Source organism: Eptatretus burgeri, chromosome 2 (assembly GCF_056783735.1).
Source record: "Eptatretus burgeri isolate ZD-2024b chromosome 2, Ebu_testis_v1, whole genome shotgun sequence".
Taxonomy (NCBI): domain Eukaryota; kingdom Metazoa; phylum Chordata; class Myxini; order Myxiniformes; family Myxinidae; genus Eptatretus; species Eptatretus burgeri.
Window position 1 is genome coordinate 28733316 of NC_140962.1, and position 14740 is coordinate 28748055.

Below are 14740 nucleotides of genomic sequence, written 5' to 3' on the forward strand. Positions count from 1 at the left end.
TATATATATATATATATATATATATATATATATATATATATATATATATATATATATATATATATATATATATATATATATATTTACGGATTTCAGAATCTGGTCTGGTGAATGCATCCACACATCCAGGTCCTCAGACAGTTATTTCCTTTAATGCATGTCAGATTAGCCCCATCCCCATGTCTAATGGGATCTTACATGTGATGCGTTGAGAAGGGTAAAGAATAAATCCCCTCCCTTATGTGAAGCTCTTTTCTTTATGACAGACACGTTTACACACATTTTTTCACGAGCTCTGAAGCCCGCCCCCCATTCTTCCTCAGAAACAATCTTTTGCGAGCTCAGACGCCCGCCTTTTTTGAGAGCGCACGGGTTGTCATGGTAACCGTGCGCAAGTGGGGCGGGGTGAGCTTGGGGTGGACTGCACCCGCGGAGATGGCCCGGAGATATAAAATGAATGGGAGGTACGTTCTGTGAGGAGAAAAGCGGGAGAGAGGAAGGCGAAAGAAAGCCAGGGAGGGAGAAGAGAACGAGAAGTAAGCTTGAGAAGCGAGCAAGGAGCGGGTGTCTGACCAGCGCCAACAACGAGACAATTCGTCCTTCCCTGTGCTTTGGCAAGCGAGCGTGTGATGCGCGTGTGGGCGTGAGCAGCGCCGCCAACAAGTGAGGCACGGGTCGGTCACCAACAACACCAGGGTCTAAACCCACGACAGACGATCTCGGTGCCCTCCAGACGTCAACTGGCGTTCAAAGCTGTTTGCACGGCAAGGCTGGGTGCTGGCGACGGACGTGACACGCACGTATTTCAGGACGTTTTCGCTTCACGGACAACTTTCTGATGAGCGAGACGATTCTCCCCCCTCCCTCCCCCTGGATGATCCGTTGGGTACCCTTGTCTGTGTTTAGCTGTACTAAGTCAACCCTCGATAAGCATCTTGCTCTTTGTCTCTTTCCTGGCATTTTGATTGATGTTGCTTTGAAATTCATTCTTTATTTACCTCAGGAAATAAAAGGTTCTTTTTTTTGGTTCACGGGTGCTAGCCAGAGTGACCACTATATTCGTTATGTCTGTGTGTCTGTCTGTCCAGAGCATAACTCTGTGGACTTTGATTCGATCTTGGTGAAACTTGGTTATGTGTTCGATCGATATCAATGTCTTGTGTTTTCCTGGATGAGGGCGTGCTACGCCCATTGTGCACGGAGCCACGCCCAAAAAATAGTCATTTTTAGGGGGTAGTCGGATTAAAAATCTATCTTCTCCTCGGGAATTGACTCAATGGAATGGGTTCTTCGGTATTTGAATAGCAAAATGAATTATCTAAAACGTGTCGTTGTCCGATTTTTCATTTTCGTCCCAAGGTCAAGGTCATAAGGTCAAAAACTTAGAAAATTGCGAATTTTGACAAAAAATCATACGATTGCCCAAACTTTGAGAGCAAGGATGACAATATTTTTTATGCATAATCTTGAGGTCATTCCCCACCTAAAGTCTTCAAACCATTTTTGCTCTATCTCGAACACCTTGCCCGTGGCCGCCCCCTTCAAGTTTGTTAACCTTCGTCATCGAAGTTGGATGGAGGTTACTGTTTTCACCCCTTTCTGTTTGTTTGTTTCTTTGTTTGTGAACAGTATTACGGAAAAACTCCTCGACGGATTTCGACGAAACTTGGTGGGGGGGTGGGTTAGGTCTGGTCCAAGGATCATGCCATTCGATTTTGGACTTGGTCCAAAATTCAATATGGCCGCTATGGCGGCCAATTCGAAAAAATATTGGAATTTTTTTTTGCATTTCTACATGTTTTAAGTGATTTCCACCCACCCCCCAAAAAAATTGTTAGAGAAAAAAAAAATTTGCAAATTTTTTTTCAACAAAATTTCGATTTTTTTTTTGCATTTCTACATGTTATAAGTGATTTCCAACAAAAAAAAACATACCAGAATTATAATTGTGGCTGATTTTGGAACTTCAGGTGGATATACCCACGTAAAATCAATTTCTGTCTCAAGGAATCTAGTTATGACGAATGAATTGAGTATGTAAAAGTTAAAAGTAAAAGGGAAAGTTGCAAACTATATCTCTATGAGCACTGTTGACGTCAAATTGAATGAATAGGATATCAGGTTCACTTGAGTGACCTAGCAGTATTGGCGGCGGAGGTTTTGCACTCTACCGAGTGCTCCCCCTCTAGCTGTTAGTTCAAAAATGTATTGGGCCAGATATGTTATCGTGGATCAGGCATTGCAGGGTGGAGGTATGCGCTCGACCGAGTGCCCTTCTAGTTTTTACGCTGATTTCATCAAAGTATGGATAATCCGAGGAGTGCGAAATACCATATAGCCTATATGACGTTATATTGTTCCTGGAATGTTCCAGAGGAAGTTTTGCACCAAAGGTCATAATCCTTGACCTTTGACCTTGAAAGGCCACAAAGGTCAAATTTTCAAAGTCGTCGGAATCGAACCGGGTTTTCGACCTTCTTCGACGAACTAACTCCAATAAGCTATAACACGTATCCCGCTTCCGTATTTTAATGTGCACAACATTGTTTTGTGACCTTTAAAGGTTATGCAAAGGTCAAATTTTGAAAGTTGTTGAATGAAACCGGGTTTTCGACATTTTTCAGCTAATAACCTGTCACCCGTACCACATCATGTTGATCATTTTCATAACTTGGTCAAACATTATCACATTGTCTCATCCTTGACTTCTGAAACAATCTACATCGTCAAATACCGCTCGTGAACCATCGTCGTCTTCAGACTTGTTTATTAATTTTATTATTAATAAATTATTTGTCGATTTCCAACCTGTCCGTGTTTGTCCTTTCCTTCATTGGTCTAGCATTGTTCGAACCGAGATAGACTGGGAGGTAATTACCACAGATTTGACCAAAAATAGTCGGCACGCGCCAGCGGTTAAAACGCTCAGCCGCCCTAATTAAAATCTAATCAGATAACATTGGTGCTTTGTCGAGGGCGCGCACCCCGCTCAGGTAACCACGTGACCTCTAGTTAAACGGAATAATTAGACGGTGGACACTGGAACTCGTGGTTGACTGGGTGGTGTTTGTGGTTCTAAAACAACACACCGTACCACAACGTTAATTGTGAGCGGTGGCCCCAGGTCTAGCTCTACCGAGGGCAACCGGGGATTAATCCCCCTGAGTGACAAGCTGGTGTCTCGGTACCTGTGGCTGCAACAATATATATATATATATATATATATATATATATATATATATATATATGTATATATATATGTATATATATATATATATATATATATATATATATATATATATATATATATATATATATATATATGTATATATATATATATATATATATATGTATATATATATATATATATATATATATATATATATACATATATATATATATATATACATATATATATATATATATATATATATATATATATATATATATATATATATATATATATATATATATATATATATATATATATATATATATATATATATATATATATATATATATATATATATATATATATATATATATATATATATATATATATATATATATATATATATATATATATATATATATATATATATATATATATATATATATATATATATATATATATATATATATATATATATATATATATATATATATATATATATATATATATATATATATATATATATATATATATATATATATATATATATATATATATATATATATATATATATATATATATATATATATATATATATATATATATATATATATATATATATATATATATATATATATATATATATATATATATATATATATATATATATATATATATATATATATATATATATATATATATATATATATATATATATATATATATATATATATATATATATATATATATATATATATATATATATATATGCCTGTCTGTTTTTCTGTCCTTTATGCAAACACAAACCGTTTGACAGAGAGCTACTAAATTTGGCACAGGAACCTCTTGTGGGATGAAGATTGGGAACACAGAGTCGATCAGCCTGTCTGCTTGTCTGTTTGTCCTTTATGGAAGTGCAAACTATTTGACTTGGAGCAACCAAGAAAAGAGGAGTGTGTAGCGCATGGGATCTGCAATAACACTGCATTTGTCTGGATCTGCAACATGAACAAATGTTAAATTTGGCGCAATTCCAGGTTTTCGTGCATTTTTCCCAGAAATCGGTCCTGTCATTTTCTGCCACATCAGGTCCCGTCATGTGTGTCATGGTTGTTTCAGGAAATTAATGTGACAATGTTTTTTTTTGCAGTTTTCGAAAATTCCAACAACTTTACTATGCCAACAAAGAAACGGGCAAGTTTGGGCAGATTTACACCAGCAACCAGAAAAAAAAAAAACACAAAAGAAGCTCGGAACCAGGAAAGCTCACAAGAAGGACAATCACGCCTTGAAGCTGACCGTGAACAATGCAACAAACAGCCAGAGCAACAGAAAACCTCCAACTGTCTGAGAAAGTGTACAGCCACCAGAGAAACAGAAACATTGCAAGAAAGACAATTTTATTTAAACTGGGAAAATGATGTGAAATTTATCCTGGGCAACGCCGGGTACCTCAGCTCGTCTAATCTATAAAGCTGTGTTCATGGTTGTGGCTCTGTCTGTCTGTCTGTGAGTCATAAGCGCCGCCCATTGCTACAGGCCACGCCCTCCAGCCGTCCAGAAATTGCCGCAATCTTTTTCTCTCCACAGAGCTCAGATTGTTTTCAAGGCCTCATGTATATTTGAAGACTGAACAATGCATCTATCATGACATGAAGATACCGTTTTGAGGAAAGAAAGTAACAAGCAACAACATCCCGAGTTTGCTTCTGTATGACGTGTGAAAAAAGGCGTTCCGACACGTGACGTCATCACGCAGCGACATCTGCAAAAAGCAGGAATGCACGTGTGTGGCCGTATGTGCGTGGCTGTACGTGCAAAAAAAAAAAATTTCAAACTGTGTGCCAGAAACAACAACCACACAGGCCGTTCCTTCACTCTCGCGTGCCCGTACGTGCGTGGCTGTACATGCAAAAAAAAACAACTTTCAAAACTTGGGAAACAGCTGTTTCCCTTGGGAAAATTCAAACCTTGCGATTAATTAATAATTTGAACAATTAATTCAAACCTTGGGAAAAACCAGTTTTCAAACCTTGGGAAACACTTGGGAAAAAGCTGAAACGGATGAAGAAGAACGATATCAAAAAAATATATTTCAAACTGTGTGCCAGAAACAACAACCACACAGGCCTTCACTCTCGCGTGCCCGTACGTGCGTGGCTGTACATGCAAAAAAAAAACTTTCAAACCTTGGGAAACAGATGTTTCCCTTGGGAAAATTCAAACCTTGCGATTAATTAATAATTTGAACAATTAATTCAAACCTTGGGAAAAACCAGTTTTCAAACCTTGGGAAACACTTGGGAAAAAGCTGAAACGGATGAAGAAGAACGATATCAAACCTTTAAAAAGCACATACTCAGGTCCCCAGCGTCGATTGTGACGTCATATCAAACGAAGAAGAAGAAGAATTGTGACGTAAATCGTGCAAAAAAAGAACAATTGTGATGTCATTCGTGATGTCATAGCACCGTGTCCTCTCATTGGTTGGCAAATAAATGGCTGTAACTTGGGAACCGCTTGTCCGATTAGTATCAAACCTTGAAAAGGCGCATCTTCTGGTCCCCAGCAATATTCCTGGTAAGTTTCAATTAGATCGGACCAGTGGTTGTCGAGAAACAGCGGTTGCAGACACACACACACACACACACACACACACACACACACACACACACACACACACACACACACACACACACACACACACACACACACTGCTGGAATTATAGATAGATATCAAACTGAGTTCGTGTCTGTGGGTCTGAACAAGGTACGTTTTCATTTGAACGAAAATACTCATGCACTGCATGTTGTCGAGATGTCCAGGGGTGTGTTCAGTTACCAATCAGCGAGCTTGCGCTTGTCAAGCCATTCGTTGCTTTGCAACGCTTTCTCGTGGAGTGCTTGCTTGAGTGCTTAAGCCGCTTAAGCCGGGCAACCACTTTCCAAAAAAACTTGGTAACTGAACACACCCCAGATTCATGACATGGCGATGAGAATAAACATCTATAGCATCATTATTTCAGCCGCGTCGATGAATTCGTCCCTCAAAGGGTGGGGGTGGGAGGAGAAGAAGCCGACGTTGCCTGGTGTGGTGTCGTGGATAGAGATGCTTAGCAGGCAGACACGAGCGGGGGAACAGTCGAGCCGGGCTGTGTTGCACAAGCGCGAGCGCGGGCGTTCTTTGCCCGCGGCTCTCCTTTATTACGTACTCCGCACACTCACAGGCCGGGCGACTATAGCATCACTACCCCGCCTCAGGCGGCGCGCACTCCTTATACCCCTGGCAGACACGATGACCACCACGACCACTCCTCCCATCATCATGCCCCGCCCTGCATGCCCGCAGGCTATACCACACTCCTCCCTCCTAAAAGTATGATTATTAAATGATCACCATCATAATAAGCATAAACAGCACGAAGTACTATGGTCTAACAGTAGACAAGGTACAAAAAAGAAAACAGCGAAGTATAAAAGCACATCACATCATACCACGTGTGAAGTGAGCTACTGGAGAAGCACAGCAGCACTACACAGCGAAAACGCCCCCAGGCGGCTCATGCTTACATGGCCCTTGGCGAAGTCGCGGCGACCTCCCGACCTCCCCCGGCACCATCAAACGCCTCCGGCCCATAAGGCGGCACCTCTTCCCCAGCCAGACCTGAAACAGATAAACCTTTCGAGGCCGGACCCCCGCTGTCTGGAACCCGCGGCGCCACCGCCAGACCCGACCGACCTTGGTGGGGGCGCTGAACAGGGCCCTTGGCTGGAAGCAACAAACACTCCTCAACACCCCACGCACCATAATCAGTTGAGATTCCACCGCATGGCCAAAACGGCCTTGAGCGGACGCAGAGAGCCGCGCCCCAGGCGCCAGGCACGTCTGACCTTGCTGAAAGCAGAGGTGGGGGTAACGCCGACCAGCGCACGAGTCCCGGCTCCGAGTCGATCTCCGAGACCCCCACGGCCGTTAGACGGTCGCAACTCCATTCAAAGCATACTCCAACCATAGGCTCGTCATAAATCAATAGGAATAACATTTGAACCATTGCAAACTCATTTTTCCGTATAGCGCGTTCTTTTGATAAAATCCCAGCACCTGACAAAACAACTACCCGTGGCCTGGGGCAACTGGAGGCCAATAAACCCTCTTTATTCGCCCCCACCTCTCCCAAAGCCCCCACATCACATCGATCATAATACAAATCCCATCGATTGATCTCCACCAAACCCACTCTCACACGGGAACTGCTGGCATTTATTTCAACAACGTTAAACCGCATCACTCGAGCAATGAAAAACAAATATGCAATGAACAGCAACCCACAACCCACATCACGAGTCCACCTCTTGGTTGTTGCCTCGATGTTGTGACTCGCGACTTCCTTTAACGCCACGGGCTCACCGCAACCTGTTGAAGCTGCTCGAACAACACCGCACCTTGCACCATGCACGCAGCCGACGCGCGAGAGCCCATCGCGAGAGCTGGCACGGCCCCTGCTGCTCCCGAACCGCACACCGCCGTTGCAGGCAGCAACGAACGGCCGCTCCCGTTGCATCGACGTGGCTCCTGCCGCCAGAACCTCGCCCTCGGTACTCGACGAAAGCATCGAAGAGAGCACCGGCACACCTGGAGGTACGAACTGGAGATCCAGCCCGAGGTGCGCCAGCCAGTCCCGACCCAAAAGGGCGGGCCCCTCCCCTCGCACCACGAACACCGAGAGCCGGGCGCGTCGACCTCGGTAGCGCACTGAGACGTCGGCCCTCGCAAGCGGTGCAATCGCTTCACCGGTGTACGTGTACAGCGACAAGGCCGTCCCGACCAGGCGAACACCGCGAAGACCACGAGTCGCCTGCTCGCCCATGACCGACACTGCAGCCCCGGTGTCCACGCAAAACACGGTTGGCTCGCCATTCACTTCGACATTCACTGGCATCGGTCCTGTCACCGTAGGACCAACTGAAACCAGGCTTAACATGGGCAGCATCAGTGCCCCAGTCACCTCGACCTCCCGTGCCACTGATCTTGTCATCTCCGGATCAATTGGAAACAGGTCTAACCCCGGCAGCATCTCCCGCTCCGGGTCGCTGGAATCTCTGTGCCCCGGCTGCAAAACTCGACCCGGGGCGTCACCGTGCACGCCATGCACCGAACACCATGCCGGCAGTAGGTCTTGACCCGGGACGGAAGGACCGCTTCGCACACCGCCATCAATGACTGTCATGACGGGCGATGACTCTCGGCATACACACTGTCGACGCCCCCGAGTGCTCAGACCGCCGTCCGAGTGATCGTATTGCAAAAGCCGTCCACGACCCGCGCCGCAGACCTTGCGCGCGGCCGTACGCGCCTGGCACATCGCGCTGACCCCCGGACCATCTGCTGTGCCCCGACCATCGAGACCCCGGACATTCTTCAGAGCTCGCGCGACGTCCCACGCCGCGTTCGAGCCGAACCGCGTGTCCTCGTTCTTTAGCCGTGGCTCTGCAGAAATCATTCCCCCGATCTGACGTGCCTCAATAAAACGAACACTGAGCACGGCCGTTGCCCACTCGACGTGGCCGAAGTCGATTCCGACGAAGGCGGGCACGCGTTCGTGCGCCGTGCACCGCCCTTCTGCCATGCTCGTGCTGGCGAGACCCTTGGCTCCGTAGCCTGGAACCGCACGGGTTATTCGCTGCCGCCCTGCACACGCCGATCCGAAGATCCTCATCAGCCAACTGTGGTGTCGTGGATAGAGATGCTTAGCAGGCAGACACGAGCGGGGGAACAGTCGAGCCGGGCTGTGTTGCACAAGCGCGAGCGCGGGCGTTCTTTGCCCGCGGCTCTCCTTTATTACGTACTCCGCACACTCACAGGCCGGGCGACTACAGCATCACTACCCCGCCTCAGGCGGCGCGCACTCCTTATACCCCTGGCAGACACGATGACCACCACGACCACTCCTCCCATCATCATGCCCCGCCCTGCATGCCCGCAGGCTTTACCACACCTGGCAACGCCGGGTTCCCCTTGCTCGTGCAATATAAATGCTTAAAATAAAACGTCATTAACACCGCAAAGCATCGCGATGCAGATTATTATTATTACCCCGTTTGACTCCGTCAATAGGAGGAGTTTTCAAATTGTTTTCTCCTCATCCTCCTCACGTCCGCGCGCTCTGGGTCACGTGTTCCAGCGAGAAAGCTGCTGTTGGCCCTCTCCCCCCACGTGAGGCGATGACGTCGGTCAGTTGCCTAGCAACATGCAGACGAAAACGAACTCTGTGGACGGATTCAACACTTGGGCGCCGGAGACGGTTCGCAACAACGACGGTTATTCCTGAAAAGCCAAGTGTCTTCTCTGTACGTACTTTGTAATAACAACACAAGGTAAAATGTTTTTATCACCTTGGAATTTTAAAGCTGTGACTGGCTCATTCAATCAGGGAAATGCACAGATATTTGGCTATAATGCTGGAAAACATCGCGCTGGCTGCTAATGCTTTTCTAGATATCCCGACGTTTGACTCTGCGCCATTATATATTGTTACGAATCTGGAAACCATGCGCACTCAACCTTAAGGTCCCAAAGTTAGTTATGCCGGTGAGTACGTGTGTAGTTAGGACCCCGTCCTTTTGTTTAGCGGGAGGATTAAATGTGTGCGTTGTGACGTCTTTAGTTGGGTTGTTACATCCAACGAGCCATCGAATAAACCATCCCATCCGCATGATCCATCCCCCATCACGATCCACTACCCACCCGCTGGCTACAAGCACTATGACTTGCCAGCGCAGAGTCTTGCAGCCGTTCCTTGCCGCTCCCACCAACGTTCCTTCCGCAAACGTTATAACTCTTACACCAACGCAACATGGATACTTTTACTGTTGCTCAACGCGAGCGAGGCCACGTGGCCACGTGGAGAATATGGGGTCTCCGAACAGGGGCCACGGCTCCGCCCCGGTAGGGTGCGGCCGTGGGCCAATGAGGGACGGACAGCGAGATGATTCTCGCCAAGGCCCCTCCCCGTGTGGGAGGAGATATATCTCCGAGACGCTCTGTGCAAGAGGAGGTGTGTGGATGAGGGTTCGCGTGGGTTACAAAGAGGTTTGATGGTGGTTAGTCGGGTTTTGAGGCAGTTTTGTTCACCGAGGCTGAGTCAGCTGCAGTTTGTTCGCGGCGGCTGTTGCGGGGAGTTCTGGCCTGTTTTGTGAACCCGACTATTCACCACCCGAGCTCCGTCACGAACCACGAGTCCCCCACGCGCGACTGGGACCAGGCCGACGACCATTGGCAGGTGTTGCAGTATGGAGTACCCCCTTTCTCTGACGGCCGGGTACCCAACCGAACTCTGACCCCCAGCTCGTTTCTCTCATCGGCTGGAGGGTCCAATAAAGGACCCTTCTTTTATTTTTGTGTGTGTCTGGGTGTGGGCCCGTCTGTAAGTAGAACTGAAGAAGTGTTTTTGGATCATTGTAAATACTGCATTGCATATTCGCTTTAAGTCTCGCCTCTCTTGTCTTTTATTTACTGTAAATAAATTTATTAGAAATGCTCCCAGTTCGTTTTCGTCATTTCTTTATTTGGTCCAGCATGGTCCATGTGATTGTCTGAGTTCAGACGGGATTTCATCCCCGGTAATCAGTACATCCGAGCCGGCACGGCTTTGGCAGTTTCCGCTCGGCTGCAACCGAGCCGGGGTTGGTAACCAGTAGTTGGAACTCTACCGCAGTCGGTAGAGTGACCCGGTTCGAGAAAGACGTGCCGAGGGCGTGAATCCCCGGTAGCCGAGACTGCGTGGTTACTTAGGTACTATGGCTCTAGACAAATAACCCTACGCCACGCGGTCGAAATATTGGCGTTTCACGGTCGATTAATCGACCCGCCTGCTTCGGAGTTATCCGGAGCGACGGCCTATAAATTCCAGGGAGTCTGGTGGGAGACAGCGTAAACTTCCCCACCTAGCGGTCGTTCCCGCCACCGACCCCCGGCCCACAACAATATGTTATGGCCCGCGGTGGGGCGGAGTTCCGGCCGTGCCGTGTACCGTGTTCCGGTGGCTCTTCTTGTGTGCTGTGCTGTTACATGAAATACTCCGCATCGTGTCATCACCGTAGTGGTGTGATTCATTTCTTCGTGCAAACGTAAAACCGTTACCATCTCATTGGCGCTGTCAATAGGAGGGGTTTTCAAATTGTTTTCTCCTCCTCATCCTCCTCACATTTACGTCATTGCTGTGATTGGTCGTCAGACCGTCCACGAGATCAGTAACGAATCACAGCTTGAACGCTTCAGAGCTCCTGTCAATCGCAGTTAGGCCACGCCCAGGCACGTGGTCAGTCCGTCTTCACCGTTTAAACTTTAAACAGTCACACACAAAGGACATGTCTTCGTTAAGATATCGATAGATTTGTGTTTCTGTCATTTTTAACTGCAATGTCACTTTACATTGCGTCGTCAATCCAACAGGAATTTGTATTCACATTTATTTTATCAAAGAAATCGACGTCATGACATACAAGGGGTTGTGGTTGCACATAGTCGCCATCTTGTTGTTTGCTAATCGGATGTGCAAGAATCATCATCATCATCATGCAGTAATCGACTTTTATTTGACACCCGATTATTTTGACACACAAACAGACACAGTCCCCGCAGTTCAGTTATTTCGATAAGTATGTGTTTATAGTTAGGGTCCTGTCCTACTGTCTAATGGGTTAATTACATGTGTGCGCTGCAGGTTTCTTTGTAGTCAGGTTTTTTTTTTTACATTAAATTTCCCCTTCGCTCCATCATCGCCATTACGCACGTGTTGGGGGCCACGGGCATAGGCGGGGTGAGGTCGACTCCACCCAGCGAGATGGGTGTGCCTCGCAACCAATGAGGGATACGAGTACCTCAGAAGCCCCCGACCAATCTGGAGACGAGTTACCTCAGGGCGGTCCCGCCCAGCCAGATGGGATGTTCGCTACCATCCAATCAGGAGGCAAGTGGCTGGAGAAGAGAGGAGAGTGGAGTGGTCATCAAGAAGAGAGTAGGGCAGTCATCGTGGCCATTGCTCTTGGTGTGCGTCGATAGGGTCATCGTCGCCATTGTTCTTGGTGTGCGTCGTGAGAGTCGTCGTCAGCGGTCGTGGCCTGCGGTCTTTTGCGGGGCTCCTCATGGTGGTGGTGGTTGAGCAGCCAGGATTGTGGGCTCGGTGGATTCCGGGTCGTGGGTTTGAGTTCCACCATGGTGGGTTGGAGTCCGGTGTAACCGCACCAGGCGGAGAGGTACCCGGCCAGACCTTGACTCCCGAGCTGACCTATCCTCGGCTGGAGGGTCCAATAAAGACCCAACGGGGTCCATTTCATTTGGATGTGTGTGTCCTTAGGCCCCGTCCTTAAGTAGAAATTGCTAAGTGTTTGTTTGTATGTAAATTGCATTTCTCATATTCGGTTTTAACTCCGCTCTTTGTGCTCCCCTGCCCCTTATAAATAAACCCTGATTGTTCAATGTACCAGCTCGTTGTTGTGCTTTCTATTATTGACCCAGCATGGTTCGTGCTTGAGAACCAGTCAGCCGATTGGGCTGTAAGTTGTCGTTTGGACTGACGAACTTTGGTAACTCCGCTCAGTTACACCGGACCTAGGTCGCAAGAGCGACCCGGTTCGACAGAGTCCGTTGAGGGTGTGACTTCCCTGGTAAGTTGACGACTTGGGTACTTAGGTATATTGAAATTTGGCTATTAACCCTATCCCACGTCGTCAGAGAATTGGCGATCACGGTCCTTAAGTGACCCGTGACCTTCGGAATTGTCTGAAGGTTACAACCTGCAATTCCGGGTATTCGGTGGGAGACTGCTCTACTGCTCTACCTCCGGCCGTTCCTCGCCACCGACCCCCGGCCCACAACAGTATTGCCCTGCCTGTGAAGCACCAGACGAGACAGCTCAAGGATACCTCGATACATCTCAGATATCCAGTTATGTCAAGGGGATACCAAGACCAATCAGCCACGCGATGGTACCATCACGGAAACCTGCACAATGACGCTCAATGAGTACGAGGAATAACGGAAACCTGCACGATAATGCTCAACGAGGTAAGGATAACACGTTGTTGTGGAAGTTATTGCCTAACGTCTTATTTTGTCCTGTATTTACTTTTAATCAACCGTTTAACCGACTTGATGCAAATCCTGTTATTCAAATGACAGACACCGATCAATTCACTTGCCACAATGTGAAAGTACATTACATCAGAGAGTTTTATTATACTTGGTACTTGGCCAGTCCCAAGGAGTACAACCCACTGAGATGGTATACATCCACACGTGCTTGCACTCTCTTGGAGTACAACCCACTGAGATGGTATACATCTTCACGTGCTTGCACTAAAACAAGATTACAATTTCTCGTATTTATATGCTTTCATGGGAGAGTGGAAGGGGCTGTTAAACATTAGCCAAATAACTCCAAAATGCAATACGTGTCTTCTTGGTGAAAAGCAAATGATGTAATCATTACAAAGTTGGTGTTATCAACCCAGGTCACTTTGTTCCATAGCAAGACAATCCTTTTATCAACATTTAGGGCAAAATACTCGGCTAAATGGAAGCATAACTGACAGCCAATTCGACTTATAGCATAAAAATTAAATTGATAAAACACCAGTAACGATTACAATCTAGAGTACATTAATATATTTATTTTCTTCCACAACGGAAACCTGTACGACGATGTTCAACAAGGTAGGAATAATGGAAACTTACACGATGACACTCAACGACGTAGGAATAACTGACACCTGCATGACAATGCTCAGCAAACTCGACATAGATAGGTCACAGCCAAGAAAAAAAACGAACATTTTTTTCTTGCCAAGGTTTTCTCAGTGGTTCTTTTATCCTCAGCTAATGCCCTTTCAATTTAGCTGAGGGGCCACCCTGGATTTGGCCTCAAATCCAATATGGCGGCCAAAATCCAAAATGGTCACCAATACCCATTGAATCTCACATTTCAATGCTCGTAAATCATTTTTCAAACAGGTCTTTTTTTTTCTTTTTTTTTTACTGGTCGCATGTTGGGGTGTGAATATAATTAGTGAATTTTGGAATGATTTGCTCTTGGTCTCAAAATCCAAAATGGCAGCCACACCCGACTGATTCTCCCTTCTGTGCTTTTTTTTTTTTTAGCTGTGAAATTGAGACGAACGCCGCCCAGAAACGTCCGGAGAAAAACTCCCGTCTGTACATCAACAACACCCAGACACGTTCGGAGACAAGCACCACCCAGGCATAAATACCACCAAAACACATCTGGAGACAAACACACCTAGAGACAAACACCGCCCGGACATGTCCTGTGACGAACACCGCTTGGACATGAATACCACCCAGACACGTCCGGAGACAAACACACCCGGCGACAAACACCGCCCGGACACGTCTGGAGACAGATGCCACCCGGACACGTCCGGAGCCGAGCTGTCCAGAGTCAAACTCCCGTCTGTACATAAATACCGTCCAGACGCATCCAGAGTCAAACTCCTTCTTCTACTTCTTCTTTCGGCTAGCTCCCGTTAGGGGTCGCCACAGCGGATCAA

General features: G+C 46.5%; 1 protein-coding gene across 1 annotated transcript in view; it reads left to right on the top strand.

The window, feature by feature from the left end:
- Nucleotides 1–194: 194 nt before the first annotated feature.
- Nucleotides 195–14740, top strand: part of LOC147031690 (protein turtle homolog A-like) — a 185256-nt gene continuing 170710 nt past the window's right edge. Inside the window, exon 1 of the mRNA XM_085852008.1 lies at nt 195–663. Coding sequence (XP_085708134.1) covers nt 663 — 1 coding nt within the window. The 5' untranslated portion in view covers nt 195–662. The remainder of the gene's footprint in view (nt 664–14740) is intronic.